General features: G+C 35.7%; 1 protein-coding gene across 4 annotated transcripts in view; it reads left to right on the forward strand.

Moving 5' to 3' along the window:
* Window positions 1-14,324, forward strand: part of SMOC2 (SPARC related modular calcium binding 2) — a 141,493-nt gene that overhangs the window by 101,015 nt on the left and 26,154 nt on the right. For all 4 annotated transcript variants that reach the window (XM_068153467.1, XM_068153448.1, XM_068153457.1 and 1 more), the window contains exon 9: window positions 2,206-2,288. In XM_068153467.1, coding sequence (XP_068009568.1) covers window positions 2,206-2,288 — 83 coding nt within the window. The remainder of the gene's footprint in view (window positions 1-2,205; window positions 2,289-14,324) is intronic.

Raw genomic sequence — 14,324 nt, forward strand, 5'->3', positions numbered from 1 at the left:
AACCAGTCCCCTAAAAATCTGTCAGTATGATCCTCATCAGCTGGCTCCCAATAGCTCTTGGTCATCACAGTGTGACCCTTTGCTCAGCAGGGCCATGAGTCTGTGTTTTCACATGAAAAATTTTAGAAACTGGGATCATGGGCAAAGTAATTCCCAATCTGCTTGCACCAGAGACTTTAAGCTTAAAAAAAGAATGTAAGTCAGCTACTGCCTGAGGCTACCCACACTGTAGAATCCTTGTGAACGCCTCCATCTTCTACTGCTTAGTATACCTCAGTAAATCTCAGAGCTCCCCATCAGGCTGCTTAGAGGTATTAAAGCTGTCTTCAGAAGCCTTTGCAAACTCTAGATAAATATTCACTGCTAGGGATTCTTTCCCCTTTAAAATTAAAAAAACTTGGAGTGTCTCTTGGTGGTGTTATTTTTAACCTGCTCCATGCTATCCCTTTCCAACTCTTTCCCCTTGAAAAACGAAGTGTGGTTTTGTTATCAGTTATTTCATGGCTGTTACTATATGGTAGATTTCTCATGATTTATTTTCTTTCTTAGTTGCCTTAAAGAGTAAAATGTCCACTTCTCATATTGCAGCATTTTAACATCTACTGAGCTTTAATTTAATTTAATTTAATTTAATTTTTGTATGATGATTAACATGCATTTAACAAAAATATAAGCCAAAATGGTAGAAGATTAGAGGCCAAAAAAGGAAGTGTAAGCTCAGAGCAATAGCAATAACAGAAGAGGATGGAGGGGATGCAGAGTCAGGTATCAGATTAACTGGGGACCAGGCTGCTTGCCAGATACTGCATTAATACCGCTCAGAAACTTCCCTTTCACTCTTTTCTTGGCTGACTGAAGTGATCATACATCAGGTATCTAAATCCAGTTCATGCTATCAAAGCAGCTACTATCCCGCAGTTCATCAGAGGAAAAAAGTGCCTATAGCTCCCCCATGTCTATGAAAATATCACTGTACCTTCTTGCAGCAGCCAAAATTTGATGGGCAAATGGGCAACTTCATCATGTGATGTGGAAATAAATTAAGCACTCAAGGGAAAGGCAATATTGGATTTTTTTTTCATTCTGTCTAATAATGAAGATCATATACTAAATTTTTCTTTGTCATAGCCATCATTTAATGGGTTTTTTTTGTTTTTTAAATAGTGTTTTGTTCAATAAACTTCAATACTAATTTCAATAAATTAGTATGCTGCTTGGTAAATGTCATTTTGGGGAACTTGGAATAAGGGAATTTCTGAAGAAATATGAGCAGTCATATAAAATATGAAAGCCTAGATTCGGTGAACATTGAGCATGTGCGCATGTGCATGTGGACACAAACCATTTTACTTAACATGTTTAACTGTGAAGTGAAACTTCCTCTGAACTGCTAGACCCTAGATTCTGCAGCTTCAAAGATGCTTTCAGAAAATGAGAAAGTAAAATTTCTGAGAAAGAGATTCTGTTAAGCTGAGTTAAAAAGCACCATGATCAACAGCAGGACATAATGAAAAAGAAGAAGACTGTCAACAGATGCTCCCACGCCTTCCAGTCTTGCACCACACTATTAGTGGTGTTGCATAAGTCAGTGTTTGTCAGAAATACAAATAGCACAGCGTTTCTTCTCAACAGCTGGACTACAAAGTGAGTTTAAGTAAACTCAGAAAGCATAGAGGAACCAGAACACTCAAGTAGCAGATGGAGATTCGGTCTTTTTCACAACTCATTTCAAGCAGTTCCAGCTCAGTTCCTTTCTTTCAGGAAACCCTATCAGTTTGTTCATGTTCAAAATGGTAACTATTCATGGGTAAACCTTATGTAAACTATCACTTTTTATTGGAGAGAGTACAGTAGCATGTGGCTTTAGAGCCCCAGTAGTACCTAACTACACTAGCTACCTTTCCATGATACTGAAATTGCTTAGCTTGTGTTTTCCAGCATAAACACTGAGTCAGATGTCAGAATTTCTCATAATGTTTATGGGGTTTTGATTCATTAGGTGGCAGAAAAGCCTGGCATTGGTTTTGGTTTTGGTTTTGTAGGTTTTTGTTAATTTTGTTTTCAAAATAATTTTTTTATTATCTATTACTTCATAGCAATTCCCTGCAGTTCTCCCTGTAGAATGGACTTTGGAATAAATGACAATATTTCAACCTGTTATCAAATTAATCTTGCCCGGATTTATTCTCACTGTTTGTTCTTTAGGTATGAACAACCTAAGTGTGATAATGGTGCCAGAGCTCACCCAAGCAAAACAAAGGATTTGTACAAAGGACGCCAGCTTCAAGGTCAGTGAAACAGATACATTTGGTTCAATGGATTCCAGTGCTTTGTTTATTCACTGGAATTAATCAGAGAGTAATTTCTTACTCTATATCAAAACAATGCATATTTTAGATATCACTGTCTTGATTTGTCAGTGACGAAAGTCTTTGACTTTGGAACAGCGTTTGTAAATGTGGACCTTGGGATGTTGTCAGAGAAAGTAAGCCTCATTTTTTCTCTGTAGTTTAAAGGCAGTCACATTTACATAATGTAATTATTCCCTGTTATTGTCATACTAGAGAAGTCAGCAAATATGTTCAGAATCCTTGTTATAGCAAAATCTGTGGAAATTTGCCTCTACATTCAAATGTCTAAAAATTATATCATCTATCTAATTTTCTCCAAGAATATCCTTGTCAGCTTACTCAGAATAATGGTATTTTACTATTTCCTGTTGTAGGCACAAACTTAGATTTTTATTAAGTTTTTCATATTTTTTACACATTGTATAACTGTGAAAGAGATGTCTGGATAGTTGGTTGGCACAGAAGTCACTAAACTTACTTAATTTTTGAAATGGCCTTTTAATATGTTTGAATAACTTGAAGTGTAACAGGTTCAGTGATAATGCATGTGTTATATGAAGAAATTATGAATCACTATCAGCTGTTGTAAAAAACCCAGAAACAAGCAAACAATGTGCACAGATTTTATGTGTTCTGAAAAATATATGTTTAGCCACCCAAACATCTTGTCAATAATTCTGAACTAAACTTGCCCCTAAGCGTTGAAACGCACACTTCAATGGCCTCTGTCATGAAACAAATTTAATGACAAAGTATAATATAAACAAGAAGAGACAGGAACAATCTGTTATTGTATTTCTATGTCAATTGGAGTAACTGAGATGTCCAATTACTGTGGCCATAATAATGGCAAGTGTGACTCAAAAACATTTCTAGCTAAGTATGATGGGACAGACAGGAACAGGACAGACAAGGCAGACAGTGAAACATTCCTGCTATTCAGATAGCCCTAATAACTTTTTTCCCCCTAGATTTTTCTAGATTTTCTTGATTTCTAGAAATGTCGGTTCAGTTCTGGTCATCTGTGTTCAGGAAAATGGATACACAGAAGTTAGTTATGACTAATGCACCAAGGAAAGTAGTTACTTTCCAAGAGAAGATAGTTAGCATTTCGTTCTTGGAGACAAGGAAAATGAGGTCCAGAGGCATTATTGTTCCTATGAGTCTATGAGGAATAGAAACTGTTTTCCTCTGTGACAATTTTGGCCAAAAATTAATTATCCTCAATGAATTTCACATTGGAGCTATACAGTGGTTTCCAACCATTAAAGCAGTGAGGCAACAGCTTTCTAAAGGTCTAGTAACAGGGCAGAAAATCTTGTTATTTTTTCAGGTAGAACCTGATTAGCTTATGTGAGACACAGGGTTGAATGAGTGAGATGCTTGATGTGTGTTATGCCTTATCACTTGAAATACTGGACAGTATATATACTAAGAGAAGAATTAGTTTACACTAAAAATTTGCCTTGAAGCATGAATTTCACAGCTCTTACCAAATGGTCTTCATTTCTCTTCCTTCACAAAAATATGGATGGAGCATGCCTGACTCATAGTTTTGCTGTTTACTGCTCAGAGTTCTGCAAGAACCATATATGCTATGTAAATCTTTAGATATGTGAAACTTAGTGGCAAATACATCTCTGCTGACAGCCAGATTGATGATGCTTATCCATCCTTTCATCAGTCAGTACTTACTTATTGAAGTTATTTATTTCAGAGAAGTTAGCAGGTATTTCAGGGATAATTTGGGAAATATTATGCACTTTATTGTGGCTGTTCAATACTTAAAGAAAGCTGATAAGAAAAATATGGATGGATTTTTTAGTCGGAGCTGTTGCAACAGGACAAGGGATAATGGTTTTAAACTAAAAGAGGGTAGTTTTAGACTAGATATAAGGAAGGAATTATTTTATGATTGGGATAGTGAAACACTGAAACTGTTTTCTCAAAGAGGTGGTAGAAGGCCCTTCCCTAGTAGAGTTTGAGGTCTGGTTGAATAAAGCTCTGAGCAACCTGCTGCAGTTGAATATGTCCCTGCTCAGTGCAAGGGGGTTGGACTAGAGGACCTATGAAGAACCCTTCCAACCCAAACCATTCTGTGATATTTTACCATTCTTACTCCATGCAAATCAATAGAAGATTTTCCATCTTCAACAATTTAAGTTAAATATCTCTTACATAGTTACAGACTTGGATAATGACTTGATTCATGTACTTTTTTTCTGAGTGAAAAACACATTTGCACCCAGAAGAGAGTATAGCAGAGCAGAAGCTGAAAAAACAATTTTTGCACTAAAAGATATCACTTCCTGGTCACTCCTACATTTGCTAAAAATTCTGAAGCATTTAATAGCTGGACTTTTAGAGGGAGGAAGGGTAGATGAAGGGGTTTAAGCTTAACACATCAGTTTCTTATCCAAAACAACAGTGCTTGTATATATTACAGTAACAAAGATTTATCCAAAGTCAGGATTCTTTTCAAGTGAAATAATTAGCAAGAACTTCCTGTGTTGTAAACTCCTACCTGATAAATTAATTTTCATCAAGTTAGGCAATGGTCTTTTCATTTTTTTTTTCACTACTTTTTGGTATTTTGCATTATGTAAGCTTTAGTCTGACAAACACCTGCATCAGTGAGTTCACAATTACCATAATTATCAATATGACATGAGTTTGCTTTCCCGTATCTTTCCTTGCTTTATCTTTGACTTTCAAATATTTTATATAATTTTAAAATAAGGAAAATACTGATGTATACTTGTAGATTATCTAGAAGAAGCTCCCTCTTCTATTCTGTAGAAGCATGGAGTAAATAGGTGCCTACAGAAGTAACAGGCATAAGAGGTTACTTCAGAGATGCATCTGAGTTAAGGTGTTTAATTTTCTTTCTTTCTTTCTATGTTAAAGCTTTATCATTTCTCACTCTCAACTAATCTGTTAAATGCCCAAGTCTTTAACTGGGAAATTTTTCTTTTATCACTGCATCAAATAAAAATGAATCTTGTTGACTTTTTTTTAAGGAGGCTGAAAAAGGGTCTTGCACATACAGTTTTTAACAAGTAACATGCAAATTTACACAACTGACTAATTTGAATCAAATTTTACTAGAAATGAAGCACTGCCACTAGAAATTCCTCTATTGTAAGTTATGTTGCAAAGACCTTTGCATGTGTAAATATATGATCTGATTACTGAGAAGTGCCAGGACTGAACAAAAAATTTAGGTTGTGTACTTAACTTCAAGGAATAATAGATTTCTGAAAGGATACATTTGTTTGATTTATGGCTTATACCCAAAAAATGCAGTAATGCTGGTGAAACCAATGTGACTGCCAGCCACGTCAAGCCATGAAGATTTGAAAACAATTGCTTTACTACTATGAATGATTTTAAATAGGGCAAAACCCATTGGTACATCCTCAGGTGGAGTTCTGCAGCTCTGCATATTTATACCATCTGAAAATTTGAACCCAGTGCGTTTTAAGCCAACTATTTTTAGCAATAATTTGCAAATAAATCAAAATGGAGGTTTTGGCACTGATACCTTGTTAAGGGAAAATTGTAAAAAATAGGGGCACCTTGAAGTCTGTGGCAAAATTCCCATTGATCTAAATTGAGCTAAGAATATATCCTCGCATCCTAAGGGTAACTTAATATAAAGCATCTGAAATTGAAAGCTAATCTAATGTTTGTAAGAATGATCCAAGCCACCTGTATTTGTAAGATCAGGCTGGAAGTTATACAATAATAATTTTCCCCATTAGATTTCTAGTCCATTATTTTAAAATCAAGGCATTTTTCTGAGGTTACTTGTGGGTTTGATCCTTCTCAGAAACTAGTTATTCTGGGATAATAAAAATGATCCCAAAGAAGCATATTGAAAGTCACATGTGTTTTTTAGTTTTCTCACAATCAGTTTTCAAATGTTTGTATTTTGACCTTTTGTTCTCCTCCATGGTATACACATGTTGAATCCTTGTGATGAACTGACATATTGTGTAAAGAGCCTTGAATGGTTTATTTCAGGCTTTGGAATAACTGATGTGTTAAACAGAAATTCAATTTTCTACATACCTGTTCAAGAGTATTTAAAACATTATAACTAAATTTATAGTATGATGCGATGACCTAGAGGCCCCTTCATTTTCCTAGAGTCATGAGTGATAATAGCTAAAATTCAGCCAAGCTAAAGAAATGGCAGTTCCTGGAACAGTATTTTTTTCAGGCTTTACTTGTATTCATTAAATTTTCATAATCAGTAAAGTATTTTTCAGCAGACTCCCTCAATAGATAGTTATTTATAAATTACATAGATTACTACCATACTTACACCTTAAGTACATTGTAAAACATACCCAAATATAGAAATAATAATTAAAACAAAAAGATTAAATAAACACATTTTTTTATTTAAAAAGTCATTTATTAATAGTAGAAAATACAGTTTCTTCCTGCACTCCAGCTCATTGTCTTGTGCCTTCTCTGAGCACTATATTTTTGAGACCAGTGCCTTGGATAAGCTACCTGTTCATTAAACTAGTCTTGGCTCTAAGCAACCTCTAAGCAGGAAAGGGACTTGCATATAGAAAAGAGCAAGACATGGCAGCATACTTAGGCAGTGCCAGGCCATTCAGCTAATTTGCCTCAAGGCTAATCTTTTTCTTATTTAAAAAGTATGCATCAAACTCAAGAAAGCTCTGTTTTAACTTCTGTTGTTTATGAGGGCTAGATAATCCTGGGATAATACTTTATACTCCTTCTACTCTCTCAAAAATAGCGTAGCTTTCAGCTGCTAAATATTCCCTTTTCCTGAGATGCTGATGTCATTTAACTCAGCTGGAATACAGTAGAATGCATCAAACACATTAAGTTACTGTAGAAAACTACATGTGAGAAAAGATTAACAGGTCACTCTGGTTTTTCATCCTTCCTGACAATTCCTCATCTTCCTGAAAGCCTCACTTTGGAAGCTTCTCATGATCAAAACCTAGAACATTTCTCCAAATATATGAGCATTTCAGGTTTTCTATAACACTGAATTAATATGTATCTGGAGTTTCCATTTCTAATGTCTGGAGTTTATTCAGTGGTACAAGAAGGATCAAAATCAAGAAAAAATGGCATCTTTGCTCAGTTTCTATGGGACCAATTTTGAATTCTAACTTTAGCCAAAGTATAGACCACTGGCCCCTCTTCACCACAATTCAAAACTAACACCCAGTGACTTCCATTCAGGGCCTATATGCTCTGCTCATTGCTGGGTTAGTACTGTGATTTGGTCTACAGCTAAAAATGTTAAAATATTACTTAATTGAAATGTCTTAATGCATGTTGCTTGTATAGTCAATCAAATTACTTGATTATAAAATTTCCCTTAAAACTTTTCCTTAACTATTATTATGTTGAACTACTTGTTTTCTGGTTTCACAGCCTACCAGTGACTCTGTTCTTATCTATTGTTTTGTCCTGCAGATCTTCATAATCTTAGTTTAATCTTGTCATTCAAGTCATTGATATTTTCTCCTGAAAATCATGCATTACCACTATTTAACTGACTTGTCTGTGTTACTTTATCACAATGGCTTTATTTACTGTGTTTCTGAGGCGGGAATCCTGCAGTAACACTGAACAGTTGGCATTTTGTGAAGCAAAACTTGTGATTTCGGTTATGGGTGAATTACATGTAGATAACTACAGTTTGCTTCTGGTTGTTCGCCATGCTTCTTTTTCTAAAGTTAAAGAGAAATAATAAGAAATGCTCAAACCACAGTGATGCCAGATCCATAGCCAAACAGCCATCATATAAAGTGTCTCACTTCAAAGACTTCTTTTTTCCAAAAAGACAGTGATAGAGGTTTAACTGCTTTTTCCTTTTGAGCTATGTTCCACTAGTCTTTTACAGATGCTTTGCTTTTGACCATGAGCAGGGTAGATTTCACAAGGTACCAGACTATTTTTCTGCTAAAATGCTGAGATACCACCACTGGTATGTAGTTCCACACAGTTGTTTGTTTCCTCTGTGTAGTCCAATATTGGCACGGAGCAGAAAATAATCTTATCTTACTACAAATTCTTAAATATTTGAGTGACTAAAACGTTCTTTATTGTTAAAGATACCCATTAAGTCATTGACTGTTTCTTATTGTAATGCATAAGCTTCAATTTGTTAGTCCACTTGGCATGTAACTTTGTCCACAGAGCTGTGATTTGAAAGGATTGTATTTTTATGATGTAACTAGTGTTTGGCCTTCATGTGCTAATATTTAAAATATCCCTTTCTGCTATTGAATCTTAATGCTCTGAGTCATCAAACAATCATTCAAAGTTGCTGACTGTAGAGGGAGAGAATATGGCTAACATCAGTAGTTGTACTTGAATATATTTGGTAGCTCAAGTTAAATCATGTAATTGCCACTTTAACTGAACAGATCATAAAAATTAACAGCTGTGGTATTCCACAAGAAGTAAGATACAACTTGGCCTTTTCTCTGCTGTGGTTAATGGTATTCACCTGAGACCGGATAACACAGCATATATTTCTTGCACAGTTCCACTATGAAGTGTTTTTAGCAAGGAAGTCAGTTTCACAATACCAATAGGGTATCTGTTGAAAAAAATGGTGTTTTTTTAAGATACTACTTCATCTCACTTAAATATTTGGAAGATTGCCTGCACTGTGGATATTACTCAGGGCAGGGAGAGGAATGATTAATGGCTCCCTAATACCAATTTAGTCTAATGAAATACTAGATTTCATTCTTCTTAAACTAGCACTTCATACAGACTGCTCAGCCCTGCTCACTCTGATAAGCTCCAAGCCTCTGTGCATCAACTAGCACTATACTTGAAGTGTTTTCTGCTTGTGAGTAATCAGTGACTCAAAAGCATGTAGTGCTGAGAACTTCTGAGGGATAAAATGAGTTCTAGAATTGAGAGCTGAGAGCCCTTCTGCAAAACAGTACATGTGAAACGTCTTTGTTTCTTTTAGGAATAGTTCTGCAGAAAATATATGTGAGTATTGAGAAAATAAGAGTACTGATTATCTATTTCAAAAAAAGTCTGGAATTTACAGTGAAAATATCTCAGACCCTTTAAAAATAGCTGCTTGTAAGTACATGACTATACCTACTGAGGTGTTGTCTGTGCCTAGTATAAAATGCTATCATAAGCAGTGTGAAACTTTGATCACATTGGAACCTGGAAGGGATTAAAATACTTTCTCTCACTGAGCAAACTTTGCTGCTGTATTCCTAAAACTACTAAGCTTTAAGAAATGAAATTTTAAAATATTAAAATAATTTCTGTTACTGTGAAGAGATGAGAGAGGTTTTTAATAATATCTGGATTCTAGTTATTGAGTGGGGAGCATTACAAACAACAGAATGAGGAAAGATTAATGTAGAATAAGGTGTGTTTTCTACCGGAATGCCTTCAATCATTATCATCTGGCAATCTGAAAGATTGCAGGAAAAACTCATATAACTGAATGGAAAAGGTGAAAACCTTTTAGTTTGCCAGTGCTGTAATCATAATGAAAAATGATGAAGCTTATCACAGCAGTGAGTGGAAGTTGTATAAGACTCTGTTTCTTCTAAGGCACATGGTATGAAGATTCTTTTTTTTTCATCTGATAGAATATAAACTGAATAAAAACATGTCATTGGTTCCTGCAAAACAGATATCTTGCTTTCTTGTATTTTCATACTTGGATACAAGTTCTCCTTGATTTTCTGGCAGAAACTGCTCTTATGTGAATAGGGAAAAATAAATATTTTAGTTTCTCAATGAGCGTACGTCTGCAGCTATATTTTCAAGAGCTAGCAACAATGGTTTATTCTATGTGTTTAGTCACTTTAAGAAGTGTTTCATTTTTTAAACAAAATGAGAACAGTCAGTTCAGTGGGACTCTCAGTTCCCAGCAACTTTGAAAATACCTTGTGCTGATAATAAACCACCCTAGTCAATTTGTGTTTTGTATCAGAACGTGACTTTTCCAAATACAGACAGAGTTACGAGGTTAGGACTTGTGAAAATTAAGCCAGTGCAAGACTTCTAACATTTTGAGTGAGTTAACATATAATAGAGAAAATAGCATCAGTTTTGACTGATGAGTAATAACGTGTCAAGCAATGAGATTAGGTCACTTGTCAAGAAAAATGAACAAGATTTAGTCAAAATTCTTCATACTTTGATCTCAAATCTATAGAAAGAAAATATTTTGATTTTAGCCTGTATTAATCTTTCCGTGCAGTTACTTGTGAGAAAAAAAATGTTTCAGACAAAAGGGAGTACATTCAGTGTTCATGTTTTCTAGATCCTAGCATGGATTGATTGAGAGGACCAGTAGAACTGGTCAACAGTATAAGAGTCAAAACTAGTGTTGACACTCTCACCGAAATTTGTTTTATTTTAGAAGTAAAATATTGTTATTTAGCAGTGTTTCCAGGTGAGGCTCAAAGGTAATGCCAGGTTATTGCACTTCTAGTCATGAGGGATGAAAGACATGACATACATGCTATGTCTTGGTAAGGAAGTGCAGCCACAAATAAAGGACAGCATACCTATTACTGTTAGTATGGAGAAGCTGAAAGCAGAGATGTGTTTGGGAAGTCTCCAAGCTTAGTCTACTTAATGGTTCATATCACAGTAATTTGTAGTTGTATATTCTGGGATTCGAGTGTTCTGGGCACTGTGCAAACACAGAACAAGATGATGTCTGGAAAATTTGCTGTCTATTGACTGCAAGGTCACTTTGGCAGTGTGTGGACAGATGCCATCAACTGAAGAGGCTATAAAAGTTCCTCAGAGTGCTTCAGTATATCAACATGTGACACCTCTGTTTCATACTGGCCAATCTTATGCCTGCTTTGCTCCAAGTCCTTTTTTTGCATCAGATATTTAGACAAACATGTTTCTTTGGGCTCAGTGATGAGATGTAGAACAAGTCATCTTGTTCCTAACAATGATCATGTATAGACTGATGTTATTCCTTGGGTTCAATTACAAATTGTAGGTCTCCAGAAGTGAAATCCTTTGAGGAGGAAAATGAAGTTATTCAGACATCTGGGAATTCTTTCAAAGCATTCAGAATGCTTTGCTGGATTCTGAATTTGCTTCTCTATAGCTCATCAGGGTGTTAATAGATTCCCAATGTGAGCATATGTCAAAAATCCATGGATAATTTTGGGGAATAAATTATTCACAAATTTTGCCATTTATGCTTGTGAAATTCTTGAATTTGTTTGCTATCTAGAAATGTCCTCTGGTAAATCCTCTTGCTTTGTAAGTCATCCACAAGCCATTCATTGTAAATATTCCTAAAATACAGTTCATGGCCCACTGAGCCCTCATCCTGCAAGCACTTACCCACATTCTTCTTGTGATTAGCTCCATTAAAATCAGAGCTGCCTTTACATAAGGTTGTAAAGTTAAACTACAGCATAATGTAGGATGAATATATAGATTTGTTCCATAGCCCTTGATAGTCTACCTGTCTTTGTTAAATAAGGTGCAGGCACTCAGAACCCCTGGAAAGTTGGGGGTTTTCAGTACCATGACACTACTCCTAGTCCCTAACTAGAGTTAGAGAATCCATCCTTACGAGTTTGAATTTTGGGTTCTTTGAGTGCATAATCCAGATTTCTGAAATTAGCTTTGGAACACAGTTAAATGCAAAATGAATGTAACTGAGTCAAATTCATTTAAGAATCAGTGAGTGTTCATCAGAATTTTTTATAACATTCATCACTACAGACTCTTCTGTGCTGTGAACTTTATAATGAGGAAAAGTACCAATAAGCAAATAGTTCCTAGGTTGTGTAGCCATCCACAGTCTTAACAGAAGATGTTTACCAGAGCTGGACACATTTGTTCACAGAAAATAAACCTGGAGTTAAAAATATTTAGCAGATCTCTGAAGAGAAAAGCAGAATCCAGGCATAGTTATTGACTGGCATATTTAACTATATAGTTAGCTATATTATATATACTATATATATACCTTGTAATGAAAGAATATACCACATAAATGGAATTTTACTTTCATTTCTACAGTCTTACCATTATTCCTATGTGTCTCTCATTTTCAACATTTCAACCAGGAAGGTATCATAAGACGCTCCAGTAGTTGTGTATGTATGTGTCTATGTGTGCATCGAAATAATCACCACAGCCGAATAAAAGTTAGTCCTTCCTATACGCTAAAGATTTCCATCCCCTTAATTTCAACTCAGAGAAAAAGAATATTTCTGAACCACTGAAAAGAGCAGATTCCAGGCATTTCCATTAAGATATGTAGCACATATTTGCAGCCTTGGAAATTTTTTCATGTATCTGGTACTTGGTATTTTCATGTATCTGCTATTATATTAGTTAGGATTTTTATCTCCCTTTGAGATCTGTATAGCTGAATTCACAGTATCAAGTAAAGAACTGGAAGGATGCAAAAACCCACATTCCTAATATAATGTTTTAAAGCACTGGATTTCTTTTCCCCCAAAGAGCATGTGCTATTCCAGAATACGTGAAGGTGTGTTGTGGTATAGTTTCTACTGGCATTTCTTTGAGGTAATGTGTGCTTGTAATTTCACCGTGCAGGAATAAGGTGTTTCTGATTTATGCAGAATAAAAGCTCTTATATGAGATCTTACATAGACTTAAATTTAAATCTGTGTTTATACTAGTATACACATGTATATACACAGAGATCCTCTTATGCCTTTCAACTCAGCCTCCTATGAAAAGGTCTTAAAACAGTTTCTACTTAGGAGTGCACTGAAGCTATCCCAATAAAGAGCTTTCTCATGTCTTGAACTAAACCCATTCTGTGAGCTCTAGGCGATTTCTGCTGTTTGTAATAAACCATTGTGCCACTTTTAGGAAAACAAATTACAATTTTCCTTGGCCTCCCTCAAACTGATTGCACTATTAAAATTTAAGAAAACTGATTTTGCTATTAAGTTTAAATGTCATTTCATTAAGAATAAGGGGGCGGGGGAAAGTAAATGCATGTATGTCAAAAGTATTATGTCGATACTTCCTCTATAACCCAGATGGTTATACAGGTAATTGCTGGAAAGTAGCTTTGTAATTGAATTCGTAGATAATAGTTTTTTGGTATGCTTGGCAGTTATTTGCTACAAAATTATGTTGTTTAATCTGTAAAACTATGGTTCAAATTCTATTTCTAGTTCATTGCTTTAAATTGGAAAAAAATAAATAAAAAATGTCACCATAACCCATCCTGTTAAGGTTTGAAGTGGTACAAATGACACTGATAGTCAGGGCAGTGTGCCTACCAATTACTGCAAAGAAGTTTGAAGTAGAGAACTCTGATATTTTCATTAATGTGTTTATTTCACAGAAGGGAAGAAATAAGTGAGTTTCAATAACAAGGGTTGTAAGAAGGTTTCTAGAAGTGTCAGTGTTACAGTCCAGGTATCTTCTCACAAATACTAACTTCCCCTGAAGAGCAGTGCTGGGACCTGAGTGTAGATGTTGTATTCTGCTCTCCAAGCATCTGAGTGGATGTTCACTACTCCTGCTTTCCTGCTCTGGAGTGAGGCAGCTCAGACACCAGAGTCTGGAAGGGCTGCGGGAGGTGAGGCTGGGGTGACACCAGCTGTGTTCATCCCTGTGCTGAGATAAGTTGAGACAATCAACTCCTTGCACATGTGGAAGGAGACAGCTTGTTCAGACATGAGTCTGGACTGGGGGTGAGATGTGATGAATGAGCTCTTTGTATCTTTTCCTGTCAATGAGATCTAGGAGGGGTTTTGAACTATTTTTTTACCGAAGGTGGGATGAACTGCTCAGGCCATCCCACCTTTTTCTGTAGGCACATGTATGTACCTGCCTACAGGTCGTTGTGTGACATACTCTTCCAAGAGAGATTTGCTCTGTGCTGTGTTAATGAGCACAACAGCCTCAGGCAATATGAGGTTTGCTGCACATACAGTGTGACTCCTCAAGCAT

Source organism: Melanerpes formicivorus, unplaced genomic scaffold, assembly GCF_026170545.1.
Source record: "Melanerpes formicivorus ecotype bairdi unplaced genomic scaffold, bMelFor1.0.p_v2 SCAF_2, whole genome shotgun sequence".
In the NCBI taxonomy this organism is placed as follows: Eukaryota; Metazoa; Chordata; class Aves; order Piciformes; family Picidae; genus Melanerpes; species Melanerpes formicivorus.